This window comes from Chaetodon auriga, chromosome 7 (genome assembly GCF_051107435.1).
Source record: "Chaetodon auriga isolate fChaAug3 chromosome 7, fChaAug3.hap1, whole genome shotgun sequence".
NCBI classification, from domain to species: Eukaryota; Metazoa; Chordata; class Actinopteri; order Chaetodontiformes; family Chaetodontidae; genus Chaetodon; species Chaetodon auriga.
Genome location: NC_135080.1, coordinates 7,811,863 through 7,834,791, shown reverse-complemented (window position 1 = coordinate 7,834,791; position 22,929 = coordinate 7,811,863). Strand labels below are relative to the sequence as shown.

The window sequence follows — 22,929 nt, the reverse complement described above, 5'->3', positions numbered from 1 at the left end:
GGTGTCAGTGTGGTGACATACTGATGAAAGCCCTCAAACACATGCTGAACAGTGTGAATTCACATTCAACCAGCTATTCTCCCCCCTCCCCTCTATTCCCCCTGCCATTCATTCTTTTATCTCCCGCCCCTGCTCACCTGTCTGCGAGTGGGCCGCACAGGTTGGTTGTCAGGGTGGTTGGGCGCCCATGGCCCCAGGCTCTGATTGGAGTAGAAGTCCATAGGGTAGACTTCCTTCCAGCCAACCTCCTGTAAAGCCACAGCTGCCTGCGAGATAACGAGACAGACAGTCACCAATAATGTTAACACAAACAAGCAAGAAGAAGCTTGACAGCCTGAAAGGGTAAGACCAGCCCATGTGTGCGAGGCACCGTGGTGCACCATTCTGCTGTTTCTTCCCCTGTTATCTATGACCGTATTCGCAGTTTTGGGGCGAACCAGCTGTAGGAAACCACGGAGTGATGAGAAGACAGAACAGACACGACAGGTGTCATAATATTAAACTTGGATAACAGGCAGAGTTGTCATGTTATCCCTATGCAGCTGCACTGCATGACACAACAGCTGTTAGAGGAGTGCAACAGCACAGGCATGATAGTGCTGTAACATAAGTGCAGAGTACTCCATATGGAAGAGAAGTGTCTGTGCATATTGATTCTGAATGACAGGAAGAGCAGCTGAATGATTGAACAGATGAATAAACAAGCGAGCGGAACAAAAGAACAAATCACTCGATTGTTCATTTATTCATTTATCCAACAACTCATTCATCTTTTAAACCAGTCAGATGCCTAGACCTAACTTCAGCATCATACAGTCTGGGGGAATTTAGATTATGTTTGGGAATACGGTGAGAAAACAAGCCATGTTAAAATCACAAATCTCCAGAACTGGTCATTTGATCAATTGAAGGATTCAGTTCAAAGGAGGCATGAAAAATGCAGCCTGAAAGTGATGAAATCTCTCTTCTAGTGGGACACAATTCATCACTGTTACCCAGCTTGTGTGCGGTTTATTCTGTTAGTGTAGTGTGTACCAGCACTGACAAGGTAGTGTTCTCTTACATACTGGCTGCATCTTTAAATAGAAACAGGAAAATGACACTGAACACTCTCCTTAAACGTGTTTTCTGTACCTTCACAGGAACCAACAATAAAGGAGACAAGCAGCAGCAGCGGAGACAGAGATGTAGAGCTAATGGAGGCACAGGTACTGTGTCATACTATGCATTCATGTATGTAGAAAAGGTAAAATGTAACATATCTGATTTCTATGCATGTTTTTTAAGTGGAACAAATTGGCTTTCTTCTTTCATATCCAGCTATTGAGAATACAATATGAGGGTCAACCGAGGTCCAAAGTGTTTCCTCCTAAACAAACAAACTGCGTAGTGGGATAAATCTTTCATTGTCTTATTTTTCCCCCCTTTCCTTTCCCCCAAACATCCTCCTGCTTCTTCATTTCCTCCTCTCCTCTGCCCTTATTCCACCCGCCTTTCATTTCTTTTTACGCACTGCTCTCCCCTCCTCTCTCACCAACTGCTCCTCTCTGTGGAAGCTAGCTTCTCCTGCTAATCCCTGCGCTGACAGGAGAGCCAAGTGTGTCTTATTGACTATAAATATAACATGAGACGCACTGAAAATAAATGCTGCACCCCCCCCACCCCCACCCCCACCCTTCCCCTTGCTCACTCCACCCTCCCATCTCGTTCCCCTTCATCTTCATTGTAAATGCCACAGTGAAAAGCACAGTGCACTGAGACACGCTACACTCATAGGTATTAGATGAGGGTGAATTAAGACTTATCACAAACATTCACAAGCACCCATATAGACACAGCTGGAAATGATTTAAATGCACAGACGCTCTTCCCAAATAGCTAGCGGGGAGAGCAAAGCGAGCTCTAACGAAAAGGGCTTAAGAAAACAGATTGCCGCTTTCCTCATTACAGAGGGGCGAATTTCAGACTTCACATGCTCCATTATAGACCTCGGTCAAAAACAATTCAAAGTTAATCATCACTTTTTCTACTAAGGTGGACGCTATCATTATTCTTAATGGTCTCATTCTGAAATGTATGTGCAGCACAAGCGGTGCACAGAGATGTGTGGCCGGACAAAAACAGCGACCATTTCAAGTCACAATCCGATATTCACGACAGCCGTTCCCCTTGCAGCCATTTCACAGGGATTCAAATCAGTAGCATTTCTTTGAGGTAAATCACTGAATGGATTCATAGTCGACATCAAATGCTATAACCAGCTGAGTCACATAATCACACAAAACTGCCAAACCCGTCCCAAAGTTGCTGTACCAGCTGCAGCGGCACACCAACAAACACTTGCTTTGAAATGGATCTAGACGGGTTGCTGTCCGATCTATCTCTCTCTCCCTTTAGAAAAACAAGACAGCTGCAACAGTGGAGGTGGTGGTGGGGGGGGGGGGAACACACTGTGCCGTCCTGTGGCCAGCAGGGGGGGCTGGTCTTCTGCTGAAGCTGCTTAATGTGCTGTGTGTGTGCTTTATGGCATAGATGGAGGGAGGGAAAGATGGAAGGAGAGGAGGAGGAGTAGGCGCGCCACTCCACCTCCAGCACAAGCAGGCCTTGATGAGTCCTACACAAAGTCACACACAGACCTTTATTTAATTGAAAGTCTGTGTGTGTGTGTGTGTGTGTGTGTGTGTGTGTGTGTGTGTGTGTGTGCGTGTGTGCGAGCCTCTTCTGTTAACTGACGGACAGCTGTGATCTTTCTGCGAGACTATAAGGTGCATGTTTACCTCATATGGGGACAGCAGTGGTTTGGAGAAGGCTGTGCCCCAGTCGATAGAAAGGCGTGGACAAGCGATCTGGATCCACCTGTGGGAAAGAGAAGGTACGATATGTGCAATCAAGTGTACATCCAGTGCAGAGTGCAAACGTGCGTGTGAAAACAGAGGCAGTTAGAGAGGGCGAGAGACCAAGATCCTATTAGGCAGGCAGGGCACATCTGCGGCTGCACGTTGCATGTGAATACGTGATGCAATGGGTTGTGCAGGGAGCCTCCCTCCACCTGATCTCCAGCATCTGTTGGGGAGATCTGTCCTGATTTGCAACAGCTCTAAAGACAGCCACGCTACACTGTCTGAATGCACAGCCAGCCAGTGGACGAGGGAGGCTGAAAAGAGAGGGAGAAGGGCTTGTTGTCCTAGAGGGGGTGGGGGGGGTAGACGGGTTGCAGGAGGCACAAACAGAAAAACAGGGAAAGAAGTGAAGAGGTGAAAAGAGAAGAAACGCAGTGAAAGAAAAGAGGGAGAGGTGAGGTGAGTGTGAATAAAAAACCTGCACCAGCCCGGTCTCCACGGAGGTAGCCTACATAGCTGGTAGACAGGGTGGTGGAGAGGGGTGAGGGTGGTGGAGAGGGGTGAGGGTGGTGGGGGGAGGGGGGCTGTGTATGAGAGAGATGGGGAGGAGGGATGAGAAAAAAAAAGAGAGAGAAGGACAGAGATATACAGCGATAGGGAGAAAGAGCAATGAAGATGAAAAAACAGAAGGGGGGGGGGGGCTGAAGAGGCACAAGCAAGAAGAGAGGAGAGAACACAGAAGGCAGAAGTGAGGAGGAAGATTGGCAGGGAGAAAAGTGTTTACTCTGGAAAACGCATGAAAGAGGGATGAGGAGGGCGTGGATGTAAACAGCTGGAGGGAAAAAATGAACAATGGGAAAATGGAGACGGAGACAAGAGGCCTGGGCTGCGGGGTTAGCTTTCATAGATCAATGCTATCCACAGCTCCATCTCCACCGAGGGAGCGGACCCTCCCTCGTCCCTAATCCTAACGATGGAGCTCCATCAGAAATATTGACAAATATGAATTGAGCTGCAGTGCATGTAAAGGCCCCGGAGATATCGTTAGATCGAGGTAAATGCCAATAAGAATACACCTGTTTGAGACTGCCCGTGTGCGAGTGCAGACGCGTGGATGGACACACATGAAAGGAAAAAAAGAAGTTTCGACGCAATCGCTTGTATACTTTCATGGCTACACGACTGCGTCAAAATCCCCATCTGTCTATTCTTCATTTTCCAACTTTCACACTTTCTCAACTGCAGAATTGATTGCACCGTTGACTCTCCCTCCACTCGGCATTCTGTCACAGAAATATTCCACCCCCTCTGGGCACGCACATGGCATTTTCTCATTTTCAAATAACACTTTTTTTTTTAATGTCTACCCCCAAAGAGTGAATTCTTATTCATCCCCCTAATTTCCTGAGTCAAACATATTTGCACCAAGCACCAGTCTCCTCAGACACAAGTTTTCTGAGCTGAGATGGAGATGTGGAGTCTGAAATAATGACCTTTAAGTCCATCAGCTGCGATTCATTATCAGAGACCTTTACATAGCCTAACGCGGCAAATGTATCAAAACCGCCTTAGCCCACACAGGAACAAGGAACTAACAACAGAGGGGGAGTCTGACAGTTTCCATTTGTGTGTGCACACGTATGTGAGCAGATGTGTGCATGCACTTTCGCTGTATGTATCTGTGTGTATAATGAGCTGAAAAGAACAATGGGAGTGGTTAAAAGAGGGAGGGTGATTAATAAGCAGACCAAGACTCCTCCACTAAATCCTTGGGGCTAGCTGTGAGAGAAGGGTCAGAGAGGGAGGTAAGACAGAGAGCATGAAAGAGGATCCCTCCTCAGGAGCAGATGGCTGATTGGCACATGGAGCCAGAAAGGACTTTTCTAATATTAGCACAGAGACTGACTGAATGCTCAGTGAAATGCGTGGTGGTACAGCAGGTACTGCCCCCAGAATCAGGCCCAAAATTGTACTTCCAGCCCTTATCTGGTCTTCAATCTAGCCAGCACAGTAGATATCCTACATCATGCGGAGCGGTGAAACAAAGAGAGAGCTGGAGGAAGGTGAAAAAAAAAAAAAAAAAAAAGACAGAAAAATGTGGACCTTGCTTCACAACTTATTCCCCAACAAAGATTAACTGACATAAACTATGTATGAATGGGAGCTTGATAGAAATCTTGTCTCTTCGGTCCCCGTCTAAAGGATCTTTTCCTTCAGTAAAAGTAGAATCCCTCAACACAAAGAGACAGGCGTGGATTAGAAGAGCGGGACGCGGGGCTGGTGGGGACTGTGCAGTGATACATAAAGGTAAGGCTGCGTGACATTTAGTTATGCAACGTGAGCTCCGGCCCCGGCCTCGCCACATTACCTGCTGTGGCCCATTACACCCTGACTCTGTTAGGGGGACCTCCACCTGCACGGCTTCGCTTCAATTACACTCACAGTCTTGACCCGCCAAAAAGCAAGAACAATTAACCTTTCAGCACCGCGGGAAAATGAAAAGTGCTCACCTTTAACGGCAAAACTTAATTGAATTACAACAAACAATTTCACTGCAATGGAGTCAAAAATTAAAATTCTAACAGAAAGATAAAAGACTGGGTGGCATTTGCGGTCTAGTTGAGATAAGTGTGTGCGGTGTACAGATATCTGTACAATAGCTTAAAACCTGCTTGGGGACAGCCTAATTACACACTTAGGAGCATATGCTAATGGTGTCTCTCTCTTTATATGAGTGAGTATGTGTGTGTCTAATGACAGAGAGAGCCTGGGGGTGGGCTCAGTACAGTGTGCTGTGTCGGCTGGTGCCGAGCACTAATACATCCTCCGCCACCCCACCATCTATCTCTCAATCTCCCGCTCTCTCTCTTTCCTTCCATCCCTCCTTCATTCACCGCAGCTCCTGACACCCGGCGGTTTGTAATGTCTGCTGTGGCCTCATGTAGGATGGCTGTGTTCTTACAAACTATCGCGAGCAGCGAGGGGAAAAGAATTAAAGGAAAAGAGAAAAAATAAAACAGCACCAAAACATTTGCAGAGAGAAGAGATCCACTGGATGCTGTCCAATCGTATCTTCCAAAAGCCACTCTCGATTTCCACTTTAATCTCTGATCGAGGCTCATTAAAGGACACTGAAAACAACCTTTTTTGGTTTTTACACTGAGAAAGGAACCACAGTCATGAATAACAGCAATGGCCTCCAATACAGCTGGAATCTGGCATCAAGTGCTTGCTCAGGATCTTATTCCTCTTTAATTAAATAATAATTTTAGTCAACTTTTAACTGCATTTAAGAAGTTTTGTTGAATGAAAAAAGAGTTTTGTAAAACATGTTTTTATTCCTCAGAGTAGCATTCGGAAAAAATTTATTATTTTGGCAACAGTATGGAAATAAAAGTGTTGTGTCGGCGCTAGTATTAAACATCTTAATATGATACCCAGCCCAGCACAAAGGAAAAACTAATGTTGCATTACATTCTGACTAGGCGTACCTAATAAACTGGCAACTAGATAAAAAAGTATCCAGTGTATTGGTATCTGATATACACATAAACAAGCCTTAATTTTGCATTCAAACACATTTGTTTTTGCCTCGTTGAAAAACTCTTTGGCTGTAATGAGGGTTTGTTTTGGTCGGCTGAATCGTGCCTGACTTACATAATTTCAGAGTTGCACTCATACGTCAGTCTGAAGAGGAGAGCCAAAAAAACTAAGAAAAAAAAACAAAAAACGACATGATCGCTCGCTTTCCAAACACAACCCCCTCAACTACCTCTGCATCTCTCCATCGCTCTCTCCAACTCACTCTCAATCTCTCTCAGACCTTCTGTCCTCTCACCCACTCCTCCCTCACACATCACACCTCTCATTACTCCACAGCGAGAGGCCAATCTGAGGGAGTGCGAGGAGCGTGCACGTGTGTGTGTGCGCGCGCGTGTGTGTGATTGGAGCGGTAGCACACCAGCGTCTCACTAACCCCCTTGTCCATCTTCACCTGCCTTCTTCTGGTTGGAAGTCAGATCAATCGGAGAGGCCTGAGCGCTCGATATTTCATTGAAGAAACTTTGGCTTATTTTTTTTGAAGACAGCGACGAGTGATTGTGGGATGATGACAGCGTTCGGTGTCTCAGCACCTGCCACTGCGATTATCAGGAAAATGTATTAATAAAGTCACACTTCCCCAATAACTTCACAGTATGTGAAGGGATGAGTTAGTGGTCAGGATAGGTATTTTCAGGCTCCTGATAAGATGATTAAAATGAATTCAGAGCCAGAAGAAAGAAAAAAAAAAAAAAAACATCCTGGCTTACACTGTATATCTTTCTACTTTTTAATATTCTCAGACCTTATTGCAAGAGACGACATTGAAATGTAAGCAGTTTAATAGAGTATTCAAGTATAAAATCCCTCTGTCTATGCCCTGTGTGTCAAAGCGGAGGAAATTGTATCAAGCATCCAAGTTGATTAGGCTGGACAATTTGTTTTTGCTACGGAGGCAAAACTATGGAAATCTCACCGAGACGTGAATGTCAATTTTGTTTTTGGAGTTATATACACTCCAGACTACTGTTTGCCAGCTCCTTGTTACAGTGTGCACAGCAAATTATGCTGACTCCCCAGTTATGTGTGCGGTGATGCCTGCAGAATACATTTCAAATCTTGTTGACTGCAACTGTAAGGTAAGGTTGCTGTTGGTCATAATGGGTAGGCAGACGTCCATGATGTGAAAGATGAATTACTGATTCTTTATGACGAAGAAACACGGGTGGAAACAATGAGGCGAAGGAAGAAGTGTTTAAAGGTCCAGTGTGTAGGACTGAGGGGGCTCTACAGGCAGAAATGGAATATAATATTCACAGTTACGTCTTCATTTGTGCATAATCACCTGAAAATAAGAACGATTATGTTTTCGCTACCTTAGAATGAGCTCTTCATATCTACTGAAGGAGACAGTCCTCTTCCACAGTGTTGAACCACCGTGTTTCTACAGTAGCCCAGAACAGACAAACCAACACTAACTCAAGAGAGGGTCTTTTACTGCCATCCTACAAGTGACAAGGAGTGTTCAGGTGGTTCAATCTGCAACCTCAGCGCAAGATGCCACTAAATCCACACACCTTTAAAAGATGTGTAGAAGACGATGAAAGTAAACTCAGCCTCAATGTTGCAGGAGGCCATGGCATGCGGACAAGGAGAAACCACCAAATACATGATATAATAGGCTCTTGAAGTCTCTGCAATAACAAATTGCCTCAACAATGCATTGGACCAGAGTGCTTCATGTGTTGGCCCCAATGCACTGGAGGTGCTGTCAGCACTTAAATAAAGTGGCTGATTTGTTCCCTACCTTCATGTTACGCAGTGAAAAGTACATTTGGCCAAGCAGTTCTGATTGTCCTAATTTTGGTGTGTGTTAGCATCTGTATGGTGTGTGCATCTTAACACTCACGCATCTACATCTGCCATCAGATCCAGCTTGCTGGGGAAAATCTCAGACAGGAGCACTCGAGTGAAGGACTTTCCCAGTGATTGAAGCCTCGACTCCAGGTGCTACGAAGAGAGAGAAGTAAAATAAAGGACCAATGGAGAGGTTTGCAATCCAAACATCAAATATAATTCACTCAAGGGTTGTGAAACTCCACTATATCGAATGATAAGTTGCAAATCACATAGCCCATTACTTCCACCCACACAGGCACAATCCTGTAAGCACTCCAGTCTAGGGTCATCCAAAAGTTTTTGCTTTACTGTTAATAATCTCACCATGAAGACTACTATTTCATCCAGTTCTCAGTCTCTGAAGCCTCCTACATCCATCCACCTTTTCTCTGCTGCTTACCCAGCAGACAGATTCTTCTCTAGATCCTTCCAGCAGGTTTTGGGGCTTCCTCTGGGTCGAACGACTCCACAGGGAACCGTTTGGATTAGATGTCCAAACCACCTCAACTGGCTCATTTCAGAACAAAAGGTCAGTGTTTCCACTCCAACCTCCTTACAGATGTTCAGTCTCCTTAATAACCTTAAAGCACTACAACGAGTGCTGGAGGCCACAGTCTGGTGAAGCCAAAAGAACTTTATGATCAGCAAAGATGCAATCCTGAGGTCACCAATCTGGTGTCTCTAAGCTCCTTGAATGCACCTCTGGGTTCTGTCCATAAAGATCACGGCATTGGCAACAAAGCAAAACCCAGCCAAGACAGACAAACTCTATTATTGAAGTACCACACATCATCCAGGGGGCTACAATCATAAAACACTTCTAAAGTCCAGCAAAAAAATTCCCATGACCCTCCCTGGCAAGTGAAAGGGCCGGACCATTGTTGGACAAACAGGAGGAAGTGCGCTTTGGTCCTTCTGAAACTGAGCTTTAACAATTGGCTGAGCCTTGCCTCCGTGACACACAGTCATATAGATTCTTTTTTTCTACAGTGAAAACTCCAACACTGTGGCGCTCAGCAGGGGAATTATGACTGCTACCATTCATAATTCCCAGAGGCAACTCTGGGAAAGGAGAGTCCAGCCTGAAACTCCGCTCTCTTGCTAAATCTGCCTTTGAAGTTTTAAGCATTGGTACTTGGACTGAGATGTTATTCAGGGATGCAGAAACCAAGTGGAAAAAAAATCCCAAACTGCTCCTTTGGTGAGATAAAGGTGTGACTGTTGCTGATATCCACTGTCCTTCAGAGTATCATGAGACATTTCCACAGCTGTGCTCTTATCAGAGGGAGTTCTGTCCCCTTACTTGAGAGGTTATCTGACATATACTTCTTAATCTTGACAGATCGCAATGGGAGAGCTGGTGGGTCTTATTCAAATCCCCCTTTCTTACTCCATCCTCTTCTGCCAGCCTAAAATGAAACTTTTTCGCTCTCTGGTTGATGTTTTTCCATCGATGCTAACTTCATCTTTCAAATCTGGACATTTACAAACGATGTGCACCAATGTGAGCTTAATAGCAACACTGACTGATTAAGTGTTGTGTACGTTTCACAGGTAGCATTTAAGTGGAAATCCAGGCATTCGACCATACTGCAATGTCTGCTAGTTACAGACATGATGTGAAGGAGGCAAAGCTAATAAGCAAAACACACAACAAAGGAGAAAGAATGAAGAGAGCAACATGGAACGGGCAGTGGAGGGGAAAGCAGCAGGAGGAGCAGCTGTGGGTGACCAGAGGGGGCTCCTCGGTCGATCGATTGCTACCCCCAGACAGACTTGTGTGCGTGCTAATGCATAATAGCTCATTCTTGCAAAGACTGAGCTTCTCACTAAAGTGCCTGCACCTAATGGGCCAGCATGAGCGTGAACACACACACAGTATCTGTAAATAGCTTTCTCAGGATTATTATATTCAGTCTTTTGAATTCTTTAATTTGCTGAATGACAACATGAGTATCAACAATTGAATTCACTGGAATTATGCTTTGAAAAAGGGATTTTGTAGAATATGTTTTAAGCTTTTATATATTCATTTATGATTGACAAGATCTCCCTTGTGTTGGAGAATCAATAACATAACTTAAAACATACATTTCTAGCAGTAACAATTGAATGCAGCCAACCTTGAGGCCAACAGTGGGATGAAGAATTTTCTGTCTGTGGCTGTTTGGCTGAATCATCCTAAATGTGAAATAACAACCTCCCAGTGTCCTATCAGTACTTCATGTCACAAAACCGCTTGTCAGAGGAACTCACACTGATACATATTACAACCCATTGCACAACTGGCCTCAGGATATGCAGCCTGTCGAAATGAGGATACAGACTCACCTCCAGGACTTTGGGGCTGCCCTGTCGGCCCAGTGTGCCCATGATCAAGCCCCATCTCTGGGCCGATCGAGCCTTGTCAATAGCCTGGAGCCTTAAGGCCCGCATGGCCTCGTGGTCATAGTACTCCCTGGTGAACACCTTACTGTAGGGGTCATATCTACAACCAAACACAGACAGAAAACGGGAAAGACACACAGCCGTGAATGGAATGTGTGCATCAACATAAACAGACAAACCATATTATACACATCTATTGTTCAGGTGTCTATCTTAAGGCCAGAAATGCAAGAAAAGATGAAAAAATCCAATCATGAAAAGCCATCAAGTATGACAGGAGTTAGTGTATCTTTGGAAAAATGGAGGTATTTCTGAGCATCTAATCTCCTTTTCTCCGGTACAAGGGGTTCACTTGAGATTAGAATCTTGTTTATGAGAGAGACCTGTGATCTGTGCGGCAGTGCATGTGTCTATAACAACACAATTTCACTTTGCATACAAACAAGACCTCATCAAAACAGAACTTCATCCTCACAAAATGTTAGCATGACGGTGCCATAAGGTGAGTGTTTTTGACTGCAGGGGAATCACCGCATTGAATCGCATTTTCTATGCATAAAACTGTGATCACATATGTATTAAATATATATTTAAACAATTACTGACTTTTCCCCATTGTTTTGCAGTCACTTTATTCCATTTACATGTTATCAATTGCTCTCAAATTGTGTGAATACATTAGAGCTGAAATGCTTATTGACTACAATGACTACTTTGCAGCTGATGTCAGCAGAGAAATGACAGAGAAATTATATATTTAACAACAAATGGTGCCACTTTGTTTCACAGTACCTGTAGGCAGGGATATCTGGGTTTGCGATCATGATTGACTCCAGGTGAAATCTTCCATCTCCCAGATAACTACAGAAAAACAACAATAAGTTCAATGTCAGGGCCAAAGAATTTGCGGAAAGGAAACTCCCTCGAGACATTCAAAATCCAATGTGTAACTATAATAAATATTGACCTATTATTCTCTTCTTTTCTCCACCAGCTTTCTCCCTTGCTCTATTTTTAAATCCATTCCTCTCTGCAGCCTTTTAACAGAAGACCAAAGTGTTACCAGGCAGAAGGCCTGAGGCTGAGGTGGAGGGGCTGCCCATCTTTGCTGTCAGGGAACGTGACCCCAACGATTGGAGCATGCTGTTTACAGCGAATGGAAGCCCTTGCAATTAACCCAGGGTCTGGTGCTGGGGATTCACCACAGCCCGAGAAGAGGGAGAGTTCACAAACCTTAAGTACACAGAGGGATGTAGGTGCCCGAAAACACAGGCTCAGGCAGTCTTGCTCACACAGTCTTAAATAAACCCTTCTCTCGGGGTCAGGCAGAGAAGAATCCTGCTGTTAGTATGAGGGGGCTCAGGTCAGAACCCTACTCATTACTGTACAGCCTCAGTAGGCCTACAGAGACGGGACATGCAATTAAACCAGCTAACTGGCCAGCCTTTAGAGCAGCTTGGAATAGGCTGTGGGTGGTTTGCCATATAAGCTACCTGGCTTTCATAAGTGTGTGTGTGTGTGTACGCATACATGTATCACTGTGTCTGTGTGTGTAGGTGACAAATAATACCAAACGACGACACAAAAAGGACCCGAGCAGAGCCCCTGTTACAGAGCTACTCTTTGCTTAGCAACGTCCAAGGTCCTCGTATAATTATGTTCCCAACAATAAGCCCGCTGCATTTCAGCAGCGGTTGTCCTCAGCTCTCTGCAGCTTTAAGAGGCTGGTGCGCTCCACTCTGGATCACAGTCCTGCCCTCCAGATTCTATTGTTCTTTGTAGAAGTTCTCTCCCTTCAACGGTAATGCTATGCGTCTCTGTGTTACGCAACACTGTATCTTCACATTCAGGTCTTCATATGGCTCTATTCAGAAGAGGAGCTGAAGCAGAGGCAGCAGGTAGAAATGGTCGACTGATCATTTCTCATAGATCTTTTCAAGGTACTTTTCAACTTTTAAAAATGCTTTCCTTCATTAGAGACATGAGACAGACCAGGCCCTTTCTAAAGCTTCGAGATGGGTCTCAAGGACTCATACACCGCTACTCATTCTCCATAGTACTCAAGTAGCTCAAAGAGTAGGTAAAATACAATTAAACTTGCAGCACAGACTCATTCCTAATTGATGCAGGTTGACCTAATGTTAAATATGAATTCATTGTACTAACAAAAGTGATGAACAAAACTACGCACTGTCAAAGGGAAACTTCTGTACTGTTCAACCTACTTTTTAACGGAGTCAGACATGAAAATGTTCTGGCTCTACAAGCTGGTTTCCCCACCGTCTCTCTGACATCTCCCTCTCGCCGCTCTCCCGACTTTTTCACACCTAATTTTCAATTAGATTAATTAAGGGTTTATTTCAACCAAACCGGAGTTGGAGATCGTCAGAACAGTGGAAAGACGAAGCAAGATGGTTTCAGTTTATTTTGTTTCTTCACATGGAATGACGTGTGTTCTACGATGATCTGCGACGTAGAACCACTGTTTCTGTGGGTGGAGTCTGGTGGCTTTGGTGAGAGCGAATTAGATGTTTCTGGTTCAATAAAAAGGATCTTACTCTTTAACAAAAAGGTTAATCTCTGCAGGGACATTTGGAATAACAATCTGAGTCAGTGGCAAGAACATTTCAGTGGACGTGCACTGATGGTGCGCTATTGCCCAAAGAATACGACTGCAGCATATTTTGTGGCTGCAGTGTTGGCTCAGTTCTGAACCAGCTTCAAAAAACTGCTGTCCCCATCAGTCACGTTGACACAAAAACATGGGGAAGTACAGCCTACATTGAAAAATGCTGAAGTTTCCCTTTAAAAAGCGCTGCTTCTGTGCAGCTCTTCTTTGAGACAGAGGATAATCAATACCTTAAGACTAATTTATTGATGTAAAAGGGAGCTTGTTAATAGAGATAAACTATTACTCAGTAATTAAGCTTTCAATACAGCTGTCAACACATAATAAAGCATTTCTTTCAATTAGGTTTAAGCACACAGTTTGGAGGAGTGGGCTCGCTGGGGGGGGATGAGGCCGACTTCACTCATCCATATGTCGTGCATGCACATTGAATGTGCACGTGAGAGACAGAGGGAGAGAGGCGGAGAGAGGGAGAGAGAGAGAGAACTGACTCTCTGTCAGCCTCATCGATTCTCTCCCATCGCATCCCAACTCAAACATCAAAGACAATAGACATTGGATTAGCAGGTGAAGCGCACCCTAAACCTTCCACTTGCACTTCTTTCACACATACAAAGACACACGCTGGGACACACACGTGCACTCACACACACACTCACACTCCCATGGGGCCTGACTTATGCATATAGCTAAGCTTGTCCTTGTGTAGCCATTTTAATCTCATGCACTGGGAGGTTTTAATCACATGGGCTGACACTCCATGTAGATCAGACACACCAAGAGATGCACCTAGACATAATTACACGTGGGGAATTACTTCAACTCACTGTGCACCACAAAGCATAGGATCCTCTCTACTGCAGAGCTGTAGGAGATGTATAGTCACAAAGTGGCTGCGGAGGTGTTGTTTGTTGCCTGATCTGTTACTTTGCCAGAGCACTCTCCTCCCTGCAGTACAGGGAGGATAAGCATCACTTTGACAAGTCTCACATGCACAGCGTTTATGTTGATGTAAAAACGCTGAAGAGCTTGTCTTTCAGGACACATGCAGCTACCTACTGGATTCATCATCTTTTCTTTTTCATTTAGAGGAAATGAAACACAAAAAATAACCCAAGCAGAGACAAATTTGAAGACAAATGTTGACATGTCACACAGGTTATCAATTCTCACCATGAACGTGTCACGGTAGGTGTCACACTTTCTGAAAACGTTTCTTTAAAACATGGGAAAGTGACGAGCAGGTGTGAGTATCATGGTTGGGTTGAAACAGCCAAAAGTGATTGTCTGACTTAATACAACTCAATGCTTTGCACAGCATGAAGGTATTTTTAGCATTGCCATTCTGGATGAACAGCATCCGGCTCTTTCTAGCTGGTTATAATAAGAAGCCTGATTGGAAGCACACAGACATACCTAGTTGTCACAGCTAGCGATGTCTGGTGTGACTGGTGTGATGCCACACTGATTATTCCTCATGTCGCATGGGTGGGCATGGCAATGTCAGGGGCAATTATAGTAGCTGGAGTTGGGGGGTCTGGATGAGTCAAGGCTGGATGTCTTTGGTTGCCTGGATATCTCTACTAACTAACAGAAAGAAAGGACAAGTCGTGCTGAAAACCGTGAGTCGGGAGACAGGAGGAAGGCGGTTTCTTACATGATGGCATCAACATGGCGATCCAAACGAGGGGAGGTACAGCCCAAAATTTCTCCTGGTGACAGAGGCCGACACTGTGGGACCAGCACATCATAATCTGGCTTGAGGGCTGCACTCACAGCCTGCAGCATGGAGGAAGAAGGAAGGAAGGATAGTTAGTCATTCACATGTTTTGACCAGCTCACCGTTAAGCCTTCGGCTTGTTTTTGGAAGCTTTCTCCAAAAAGAGACCTGTTGGATGTCATTCATAACTTGTACACATCACTAGAAAACATGTGCATGTACACCTGCAAAAAGTGTGCGGATGGCCACATTTTTCTTCTCCTCGTGATGTTTCATAGCAGATCGAATGCAGTTATAAGAGAAGTATACTAAATATGAGCTCAAATACAGCCACTGAATGGCAAGAGGAATTAGATGGAGCTTGTTTCTTCTAAATCACAACATAACCTACTGATAATATATTTGAAAGGAGTTTTTGCATTTTCAGTTCTTAATTTCATTTCATATTCATACACAATTATTAGATACTTCAGTGCCTCCTGATTATCACGTGTTTCAGTCTGTTATCCCTTGTGAATATCATAAATTGTTTCTGTGTTCAACACGTTGTTATGTTAGTGGATCACGTGTACAGTCCTCTTTATCAATAGCGAAAGCGTTCCACAGTTGTATTTAAGGTTTATGTTATGACTTATTTATGCTGTCACTTCCTGCTTTTTCATAAACATCTTGATGCGCCAAGCTTGAAATGAATCCAGAGTAGCTGCTGATCCAAGGCTTTTTTTTTGTCTTGCCATTGACTGTCTGTCTTTGTGAGAAAAAAAAAGAAAAGTGAGAAATATTCATATGCTAAATATTTGTATTTAAGTAGGCTCCCCTCCTTTTTTCTTTGTATTAAAGAATAAATTACAGCAGGGATGGAGGGCACAGAAAGCGGATGCAAGCGAGACAGAAGAGATGGAAAACGTACGCAGAGGGACAAAAGTGGAAAGCAGCAGTCGAAAGAAGGATTGACAGATGACAATGACAGAGAGCGAAAGAGTTCGGAAAAGATTACACTGAAAATGTGCCCCAAAGTGCCCTTGAATGGACTCATTCTCCCAGAGGTTTAACTCCCAATGTAGCCGCTCACGGCTAAATGTATGGATTCATGATTCTGCAAACCACTGAGAAAGAAATTGCAAAAAGATGTGGATAAGAAGAATATCAATGCATTAACAAGGGAAATAAATACTCTCTGAAAAGAGAACTCTAATACTCAAGAAAAATGCGCTTCAAACAGAGTTAGCGTGCCTGGGGGCGGAACAATAAATTGAGCGATTTAAGGCTAAATTAAGGCGGTCTGCAGGGAATGCTGGTGAACTCCCTGCTTCTCCCGCCTTTACTGTGTGACCTCAGCAAGCCTACACACCTTAAGACATGAGCGAGATGGAGGCACACATGCATGCAACACACGATTACAAAAACAGAGACATACAGTATGAACACATATGCAGTCAAACACCCCAGCATAAAACATGACACACATGGGCAGAGCGCGGTATAAAAATAACGCCGGTTACATTAGTGAAGGGTGGTGTTGGACCAGCACTGCAATTGAAAGCAGCAGAAGGCATTATAGAACAGAGAGGCAGCCAGTCAGAAAAATAAAAGGATGTTCGAGTTTAATACTATAGCTGCTGCCACTGCTTACGTAAAGCGCAGAGATAAGCACAACACTGAACCGAGAGGCCTTCCGAGTTCATTCCACCTTTCAAATCCAAAATAACTGCTGCCGGGTTTCTCAAACCCACACTTGAACTGAGCTTAAGTGTGGAGTGGGAGCTTGTTCATGAAAGCCAGGAAGCAGAAACGTATACTGTACAAACGTACAGAAGAGCTAGGTATGTCTGTGTGTTCCTATACTGTACAACCAAAAATACTTGGGTAAAACAGGAAATACATAACAGTGAATGATTATTCAGGTAAAGACACTGAATCGCTCTTCAATGCGTCAGCTCTCTCTCTGACACCACAACAGACTCACCCACACATACACAGAATCAGACAGAGCCGGTGCTTAATCACCTGCAGCGCTGCCACAAACTGAATAGTGCTGACGAGTGCCAGAGATTTTCCAGGAGGGAAGTTGAACTTGACCGTGTCCAGGAAGTGTGCATTGTCCATCTGGATATCCACAAACACATACAGCATCTTAATGCCCGCTGTAGAATCTATGGGGACTGCAGAGAGACAAAGACAAAAGAATGAATAATTCACTTTGTTATGTCAGGTAAGCCTGTGGTATATACACTATTGATGGTGCCTCAAACATTAACACGCAGCACATGTTCTGCGATATATACATATATACAGTTATATGGGAGCGCAGCGCATGCACATACGAAGCTCGCCGTAGGTGCCAGAGTGGTAGCACTGAAATTCACTCAGTGTAAATCTCCAGCGCATGCAGGAACCGATGCAAAGACCTCAATTATTTAGGGAAGGAGAGGGACACATGCGATTACTATTAATGCCATTAATTTCACAGGCCATTTACTACGCAGCCGGGCCTGCGAGAGGTAGCTAGAGACGTGCTGAGTTAGATGCTGAAAAAGCAGGTGAGCGTCCAAGAAAACAAGGGGAAAGGGCACGGCTGAGGAAGAAGAATTATCGTTGGCGCTGATCATCGTAACTACTCTTTGTCTTGTGTTACATTTAATTTGCAGATCAAGAGCGACGGGCCCTTTTTGTTTGGATTAAGCAAATGGTCCATTATGGTGCAAATGTTTTATGAGTGAGTGCAGCACACTTGATGGCCTAGATTACCACCAAAGCAGAGATAAGGGAGCAAAAGCACGACAAGAGGGAAGAAAACAGAAGGAGAACACAGAAGGGTGGACTCGGAGAGACCGGAGATATGTGAGATACACTTCTATACAAGGGACTGAAGGAAAATGGGATGGTAACCAGGAGCAAGGAATGAGGAATTATAATGAAAGTAGGTTGGGAAACACTGAAATTCAATAAGGGAGAGCTACATATGGGGGTTAATGTACTATATAAATTCTGAAAGATAGGACATGGAAGTGAGGAGTGGAAAAAAGTAACAGGATGCTGCACATGTGTGTGTATGTATGTGTGTTTGTTGGGGGGGGGTCGTCGATTAACTGGCAACAGAAGTGATGAATGGGCTCACATCTCAGCAGAGAGGGAAGAGATGGATAGCGATCTTAAAAAGGTGGGCTTTGCTGCAGGACACATGTTGAGTGAGAAACCAAGGAGTTAAATATATCATGAGGCTAAAAAGGGTTGGAGGAGTTGAGTAAAACAAACAAAAAAAACATCCAGACTGACTAACAGCTGTCTGTTGCTTGTTTATAGGCACTCCCAAAACGTAAAGGGCAAAGAAAAGTGACATCGATCTGTGTTCACATTAGCATGGTAGCCTGAGAGCACTTAGACGCTGCAATTAGAGACACAGTCAATGAGATGGACAGGACTCACTTGACCCATCTGTGGTTTTATTCATCTATGTGTTATAGCAATAAGGTCACTCGGTAGAGCTGCTTATTAGCACCCATGTAAACAAATAGACAGGAACATTCAGAACAAAGGGGACTAAAAAAAGGTTGGACATAATGGTGTCCTGGCTTGTATACAAATGGCTTGTTTACATCAATCAAATCAATATGCACTAACAGTTCCATTCTATGCTGTGCATGCGGGCAGTTTTATGAATAATACAGCAAACATTTGGCAGCTTCAATATGTGGTCTTGAACTGATCTATGTCCAATTTGTGGCAGTACGACTTCAGACACATCACAGTTTTACTCTTACGTCACTCAACATCTGGTGGGTTCTGCTGGCTTCATCAGACCGTGACCTTCAGCGCACACTCGGGAGGTTTGCAGGTCAGTGTGAAGCCGCTGAGATGAAAATCATACCTCCAAATCTGAGCCCATGATTCTCTGCTGAAAAACGGTGGACTGCTCCCTTTGGGTTGGGTGTGAGTCACTGCTCCAAGCAAAGTATTCTGGGGTCTTGTTCATGAGTGATGGCAAATGGAGCGTGAGATGGACAGGCGGACCGGTGCGACGTCAGCTGTAATGTGGGTATTGTACTGGACCATTGTGGTGAGAAGAGAGCTGAGCCGGAAGGCAAAGCTGTCGATTTGCCAGTTGATCTACATTCCAACCTTCACCTGTGGGCACGAGCTTTGGGTAGTGACCAAACGAATGACTTCGCGGATACAAGCGGCTGAAATGAGTTTCCTCCATAGCGTGGCTGGGCTCATCCGTACAGATAGGGTGAGGAGCTCAGACATCCGGAGGGAGCTCAGAGTAGAGCCTCTGCTCCTTCGCATCAGAGGAAGCCACTTGAGGTGATTCGGGCATGTCCAACTGGTAGGAGACCTCAGGGTAGACCCAGATCAAGCTGGAGGGATTATATATCGTATTTGGTGTGGGAACACCTTGGGGACGTCTGGACTACCGTGCTTAACCTGCTACCACTGTGACCTGGGCCTGGATAAGCAGGGAGGGTGGATGGATGGATGGATGGATGGATGGATGGAGATATCAGAACACAATTAGCCATGGCTGGTGAACTGTGAATGCACTCTACCTTCATTTCAAAGTGGAGTGACTGAACTCCACCTATGTCCGAGCCATACACTCTCTGAACAAATCGATCCTCCAATGTTCAACTCAGAAAATCCATTTATCAAGAAAAAACCCCACCAAAACGTCATTCTCAGACGGGATATTAGCTTCCTCTAGCCAATCACTGACAATTACATCAAACACTGTAATGATTGCACTGTGTTCAAAGGGAAACAGAGGGCAGTCTTAAATAACAATAATAATCTGAGAGGTCAATTAGAAATGTTTTTTCGTGATGTGTATTGTGGAATAATAGAAGAAATAAAAACCTTGTGATAAACATCTATGGATGAGAACTGCCTGTTATTTAAACCCAAGAGTCATGCTATCCCACATAAATAGCATTTGCTCAAACTAAAGTTGGTGCCTTGGGTAAGTTTTGCTGTACAAAGCTCCTCTAAAATGAGTCATGCCACCAAAATAGTGAGGACCTGCTTATGATGTGGAAGACGGTCCAGTAATACTTGGAGCTATGGCAGCTGGCCTGGCATTATCTGAGCAAGGCTGGCCAGTTTTATTTTTCTCCAGGTGCTTTTTCCATTCTGGTAAATAGCCACAATGAGCGAAGTGGAAAATATAAAGAAGTTGAATTTCGCTTCTCTCTCTGTTGCCCACCCACACTCACTCCTTTCCCTTTTTATCTCGGTGCTTTTTTTGTTCGGTCTAGTCAGATATTCACTGTTTAAACCTCACTGAGGTTAAATAAAATCCCCATCGCTCATATCAGTAAATATCATTATAACTTTAAAACATACAAAGTCGTGGTTTTATGATGTTGCCTGTATTTTCCTACACGAGATGGAGACGCTTTATGAATAAAAGGGGAATAAAGGAGTGCAGTTTCTGTTTGAGTCAGTCAGAACACTGTGTCTTTAATCTCCCACAGGTATCTAACATCTTGACAAATGGTGCAGATGATGTCCTCATGATGTACTTTGCTCCATTTCTATGAAAATCCCTTCCATCTATTAACATCTGATCTAACTTCACGACCACAAAGAATTGATCTTTGGTGCCTTTATCTCTGCCGTTATTGGGTTCTTCTCAGCATAAATGGCTATGTGACATCTTATCCGTTTCACACACACACCATGCACACACATGCCAAAAAAAAAAAAGCTCAAACCAACACCTTTTGAGTGTATTAAAATTCTGTTGGTCATTTCTGGTATTTGGGAGAGGTGAGGTTGTTCTGGCAGGGATATATCAAAACTATTGATTTAGCATTTCCTCCCATGTTCTGCAAGAGACAGACGGCGGGGGCGAGGGTGAAGGTCCTCAAGAACTGCATGAGGTTTTCAAAGGACGGCTCTAATGCATGTTCCCCATTGATCTGCTGGCTAAATGTGATGTTCAGGCTCCAAAGGTCTCATATGCCTTCCACACCAGAGCTGGCCAGGCTGCACTAACTAGTTGTGTTTTCCGTTGATCGATAGCTCCGTCTGTCGGTCTGACTTCTTTTTCACGCAGCACGCTCCGTTGAGGAGGGTGTCCTTGATGCTTTCTTACTTCTGTGTGTGGTACAATCTGCATGTAGAGTGAAAGAGAGATGGACAAACATGCACGCAGACAGGTAGAGACACTCACTGAGACAACTGTGGCCGTAGTGCACCATGAAATCAGCTCCCAGCGCTCGGGCGGTGAAGTCGTCCACGCAGCACGCCCCGTAAGTCACATCCCCCATCACAATGGTATCTGCCTCTGTGAACCTGGGATGTACGCACACAGAGACACTAATCAGCACAGTCACAGACCATATGCACGTCCTGATGTTCGTTTCCATAGCGATCAATACACACAGCATGCCAGGCACGGTGTGATTATGAGAGAGCTGAGTAAGATCAATCCCTATCCACTTGCTACACATGGAGTAGACTATATAACATCTGACAGCGTTGTCAGTCAATGGCTGACTCAGAGCATATCGGGGTGACACACTGTTATTCTTTTGCTCCTCATGACCGGCAGCCAAAGGCCCGAGTGCGGCACAAGCTGTCTGGTAGTTAAAGCCCTGCCAGACGAGGGTTAATAGGTCGCCAGTCAGCCTGGCCACAGACAGGAGGGTACACAAAGGGAAGAAAAAGAAGAAGAGGAGGGCTAGGACTGGTACACATAAGCAGATTAGGGTTTGCTCGTCTATGTATGGCCTGAATTTACAGCACATCTGCCTGGAACAGGACACGCCAGCCTCAGCAACAGTTAGTGTCTGCAGCATTGGAATTAACTATTCAGACTGGATGCTTTATGCCACAAGTAGGTTGCGAAAGCGTAGCGCAGACCACGTGGACATAACATTCCACTTTGCAGCTGCAAAAGAGAAAAAAAAAAAATCATGGCCTTCTTGAGAGGAAGGAAAAGCACCAAATTACAAAGGCATCTGTGGAGCCAGATCTGTTAGAATGAATTGCCGATCGCACTACAGAAAAACAGGCTCTTTCTTTTATCGCCCTTTATGGGCAAATAAAATGCTAAGCAAAGCCATAAAGGCAAGTAAAATGAACAAAGGCTGAGAGTAACAGGGAGGAAGCCCAAATGAACAGAAGCTTGAGGCATTGTAGGGGAAGGGTAGACGAGGGGGTGGCTGTAAATGGCGGTTGTTGCCGGGTATTTGTGGCTGCATTCTGACAGATTTAGGCTAGGCAGAAGGGGTAGAATAGAGATGAGACGGAGGGCTTGGGGAGAAGGAGGAAGTGATAAACAGACATGGCTACACACAGAACAGCATCTGCAGCGACCAACAGACTCTTAGTAATGTATCTCCTGCTGCCCAATCTTTCAACCCACATCCACCCTCTGTTTATTCCTCGCTCTGCTCCTCGCGAGGGGCTTCAGACAAAGTTTCTATTTAGCCTTTCCTCCCTCATTTTCTCTGATGTAATCTCTGGTTTGCACTCTCTCTGGGCTCCTCATCATCGTCCCCTAGTTTTCTATGTTGTTTCTCTCCCACTTGCTCTCCCTATTTCCCCGTCCCTTCTCTGCTAATGGCTGTTCGGGAGTGAAGGGCAGCACAAGCCAGCTGAGCCCGGGAAAACACAGAGAGAGCGACTCATCCGGTAAATAAATATTTGCCTTTGAAGGTTTGAATCAATCACCCTCTCTCTGGTCAAGGTGTTGATTCTGTCTTTGTGCTGCTTGCACGTGCGTGTGCTGCCGACAGCGGGAGGGTAATTACGGGTTACTAAAAATCACATAATCACACGGCTAGTTTGAGGTGTGTGGACTCAGTCAGTGCAGCCCATTGTTCTTTCATCGCAGTCCGCTGACTTTGTCTGGAGTTGCATAAATGTGCATCAACCTTTTAGCTAAAAATACACAGCCTGCCCACCAG

General features: G+C 44.7%; 1 protein-coding gene across 1 annotated transcript in view; it reads right to left on the bottom strand.

Annotated features, from left to right (window-relative positions):
• The window catches only part of dph1 (diphthamide biosynthesis 1), a 59,148-nt gene that overhangs the window by 7,379 nt on the left and 28,840 nt on the right, over nt 1-22,929 (bottom strand). Inside the window, exons 4-11 of the mRNA XM_076734506.1 lie at nt 21,189-21,310; nt 17,024-17,178; nt 14,954-15,075; nt 11,460-11,528; nt 10,611-10,767; nt 8,290-8,390; nt 2,778-2,856; nt 138-266 (exon numbers count right to left, since the gene is read on the bottom strand). Coding sequence (XP_076590621.1) covers nt 138-266; nt 2,778-2,856; nt 8,290-8,390; nt 10,611-10,767; nt 11,460-11,528; nt 14,954-15,075; nt 17,024-17,178; nt 21,189-21,310 — 934 coding nt within the window. The remainder of the gene's footprint in view (nt 1-137; nt 267-2,777; nt 2,857-8,289; nt 8,391-10,610; nt 10,768-11,459; nt 11,529-14,953; nt 15,076-17,023; nt 17,179-21,188; nt 21,311-22,929) is intronic.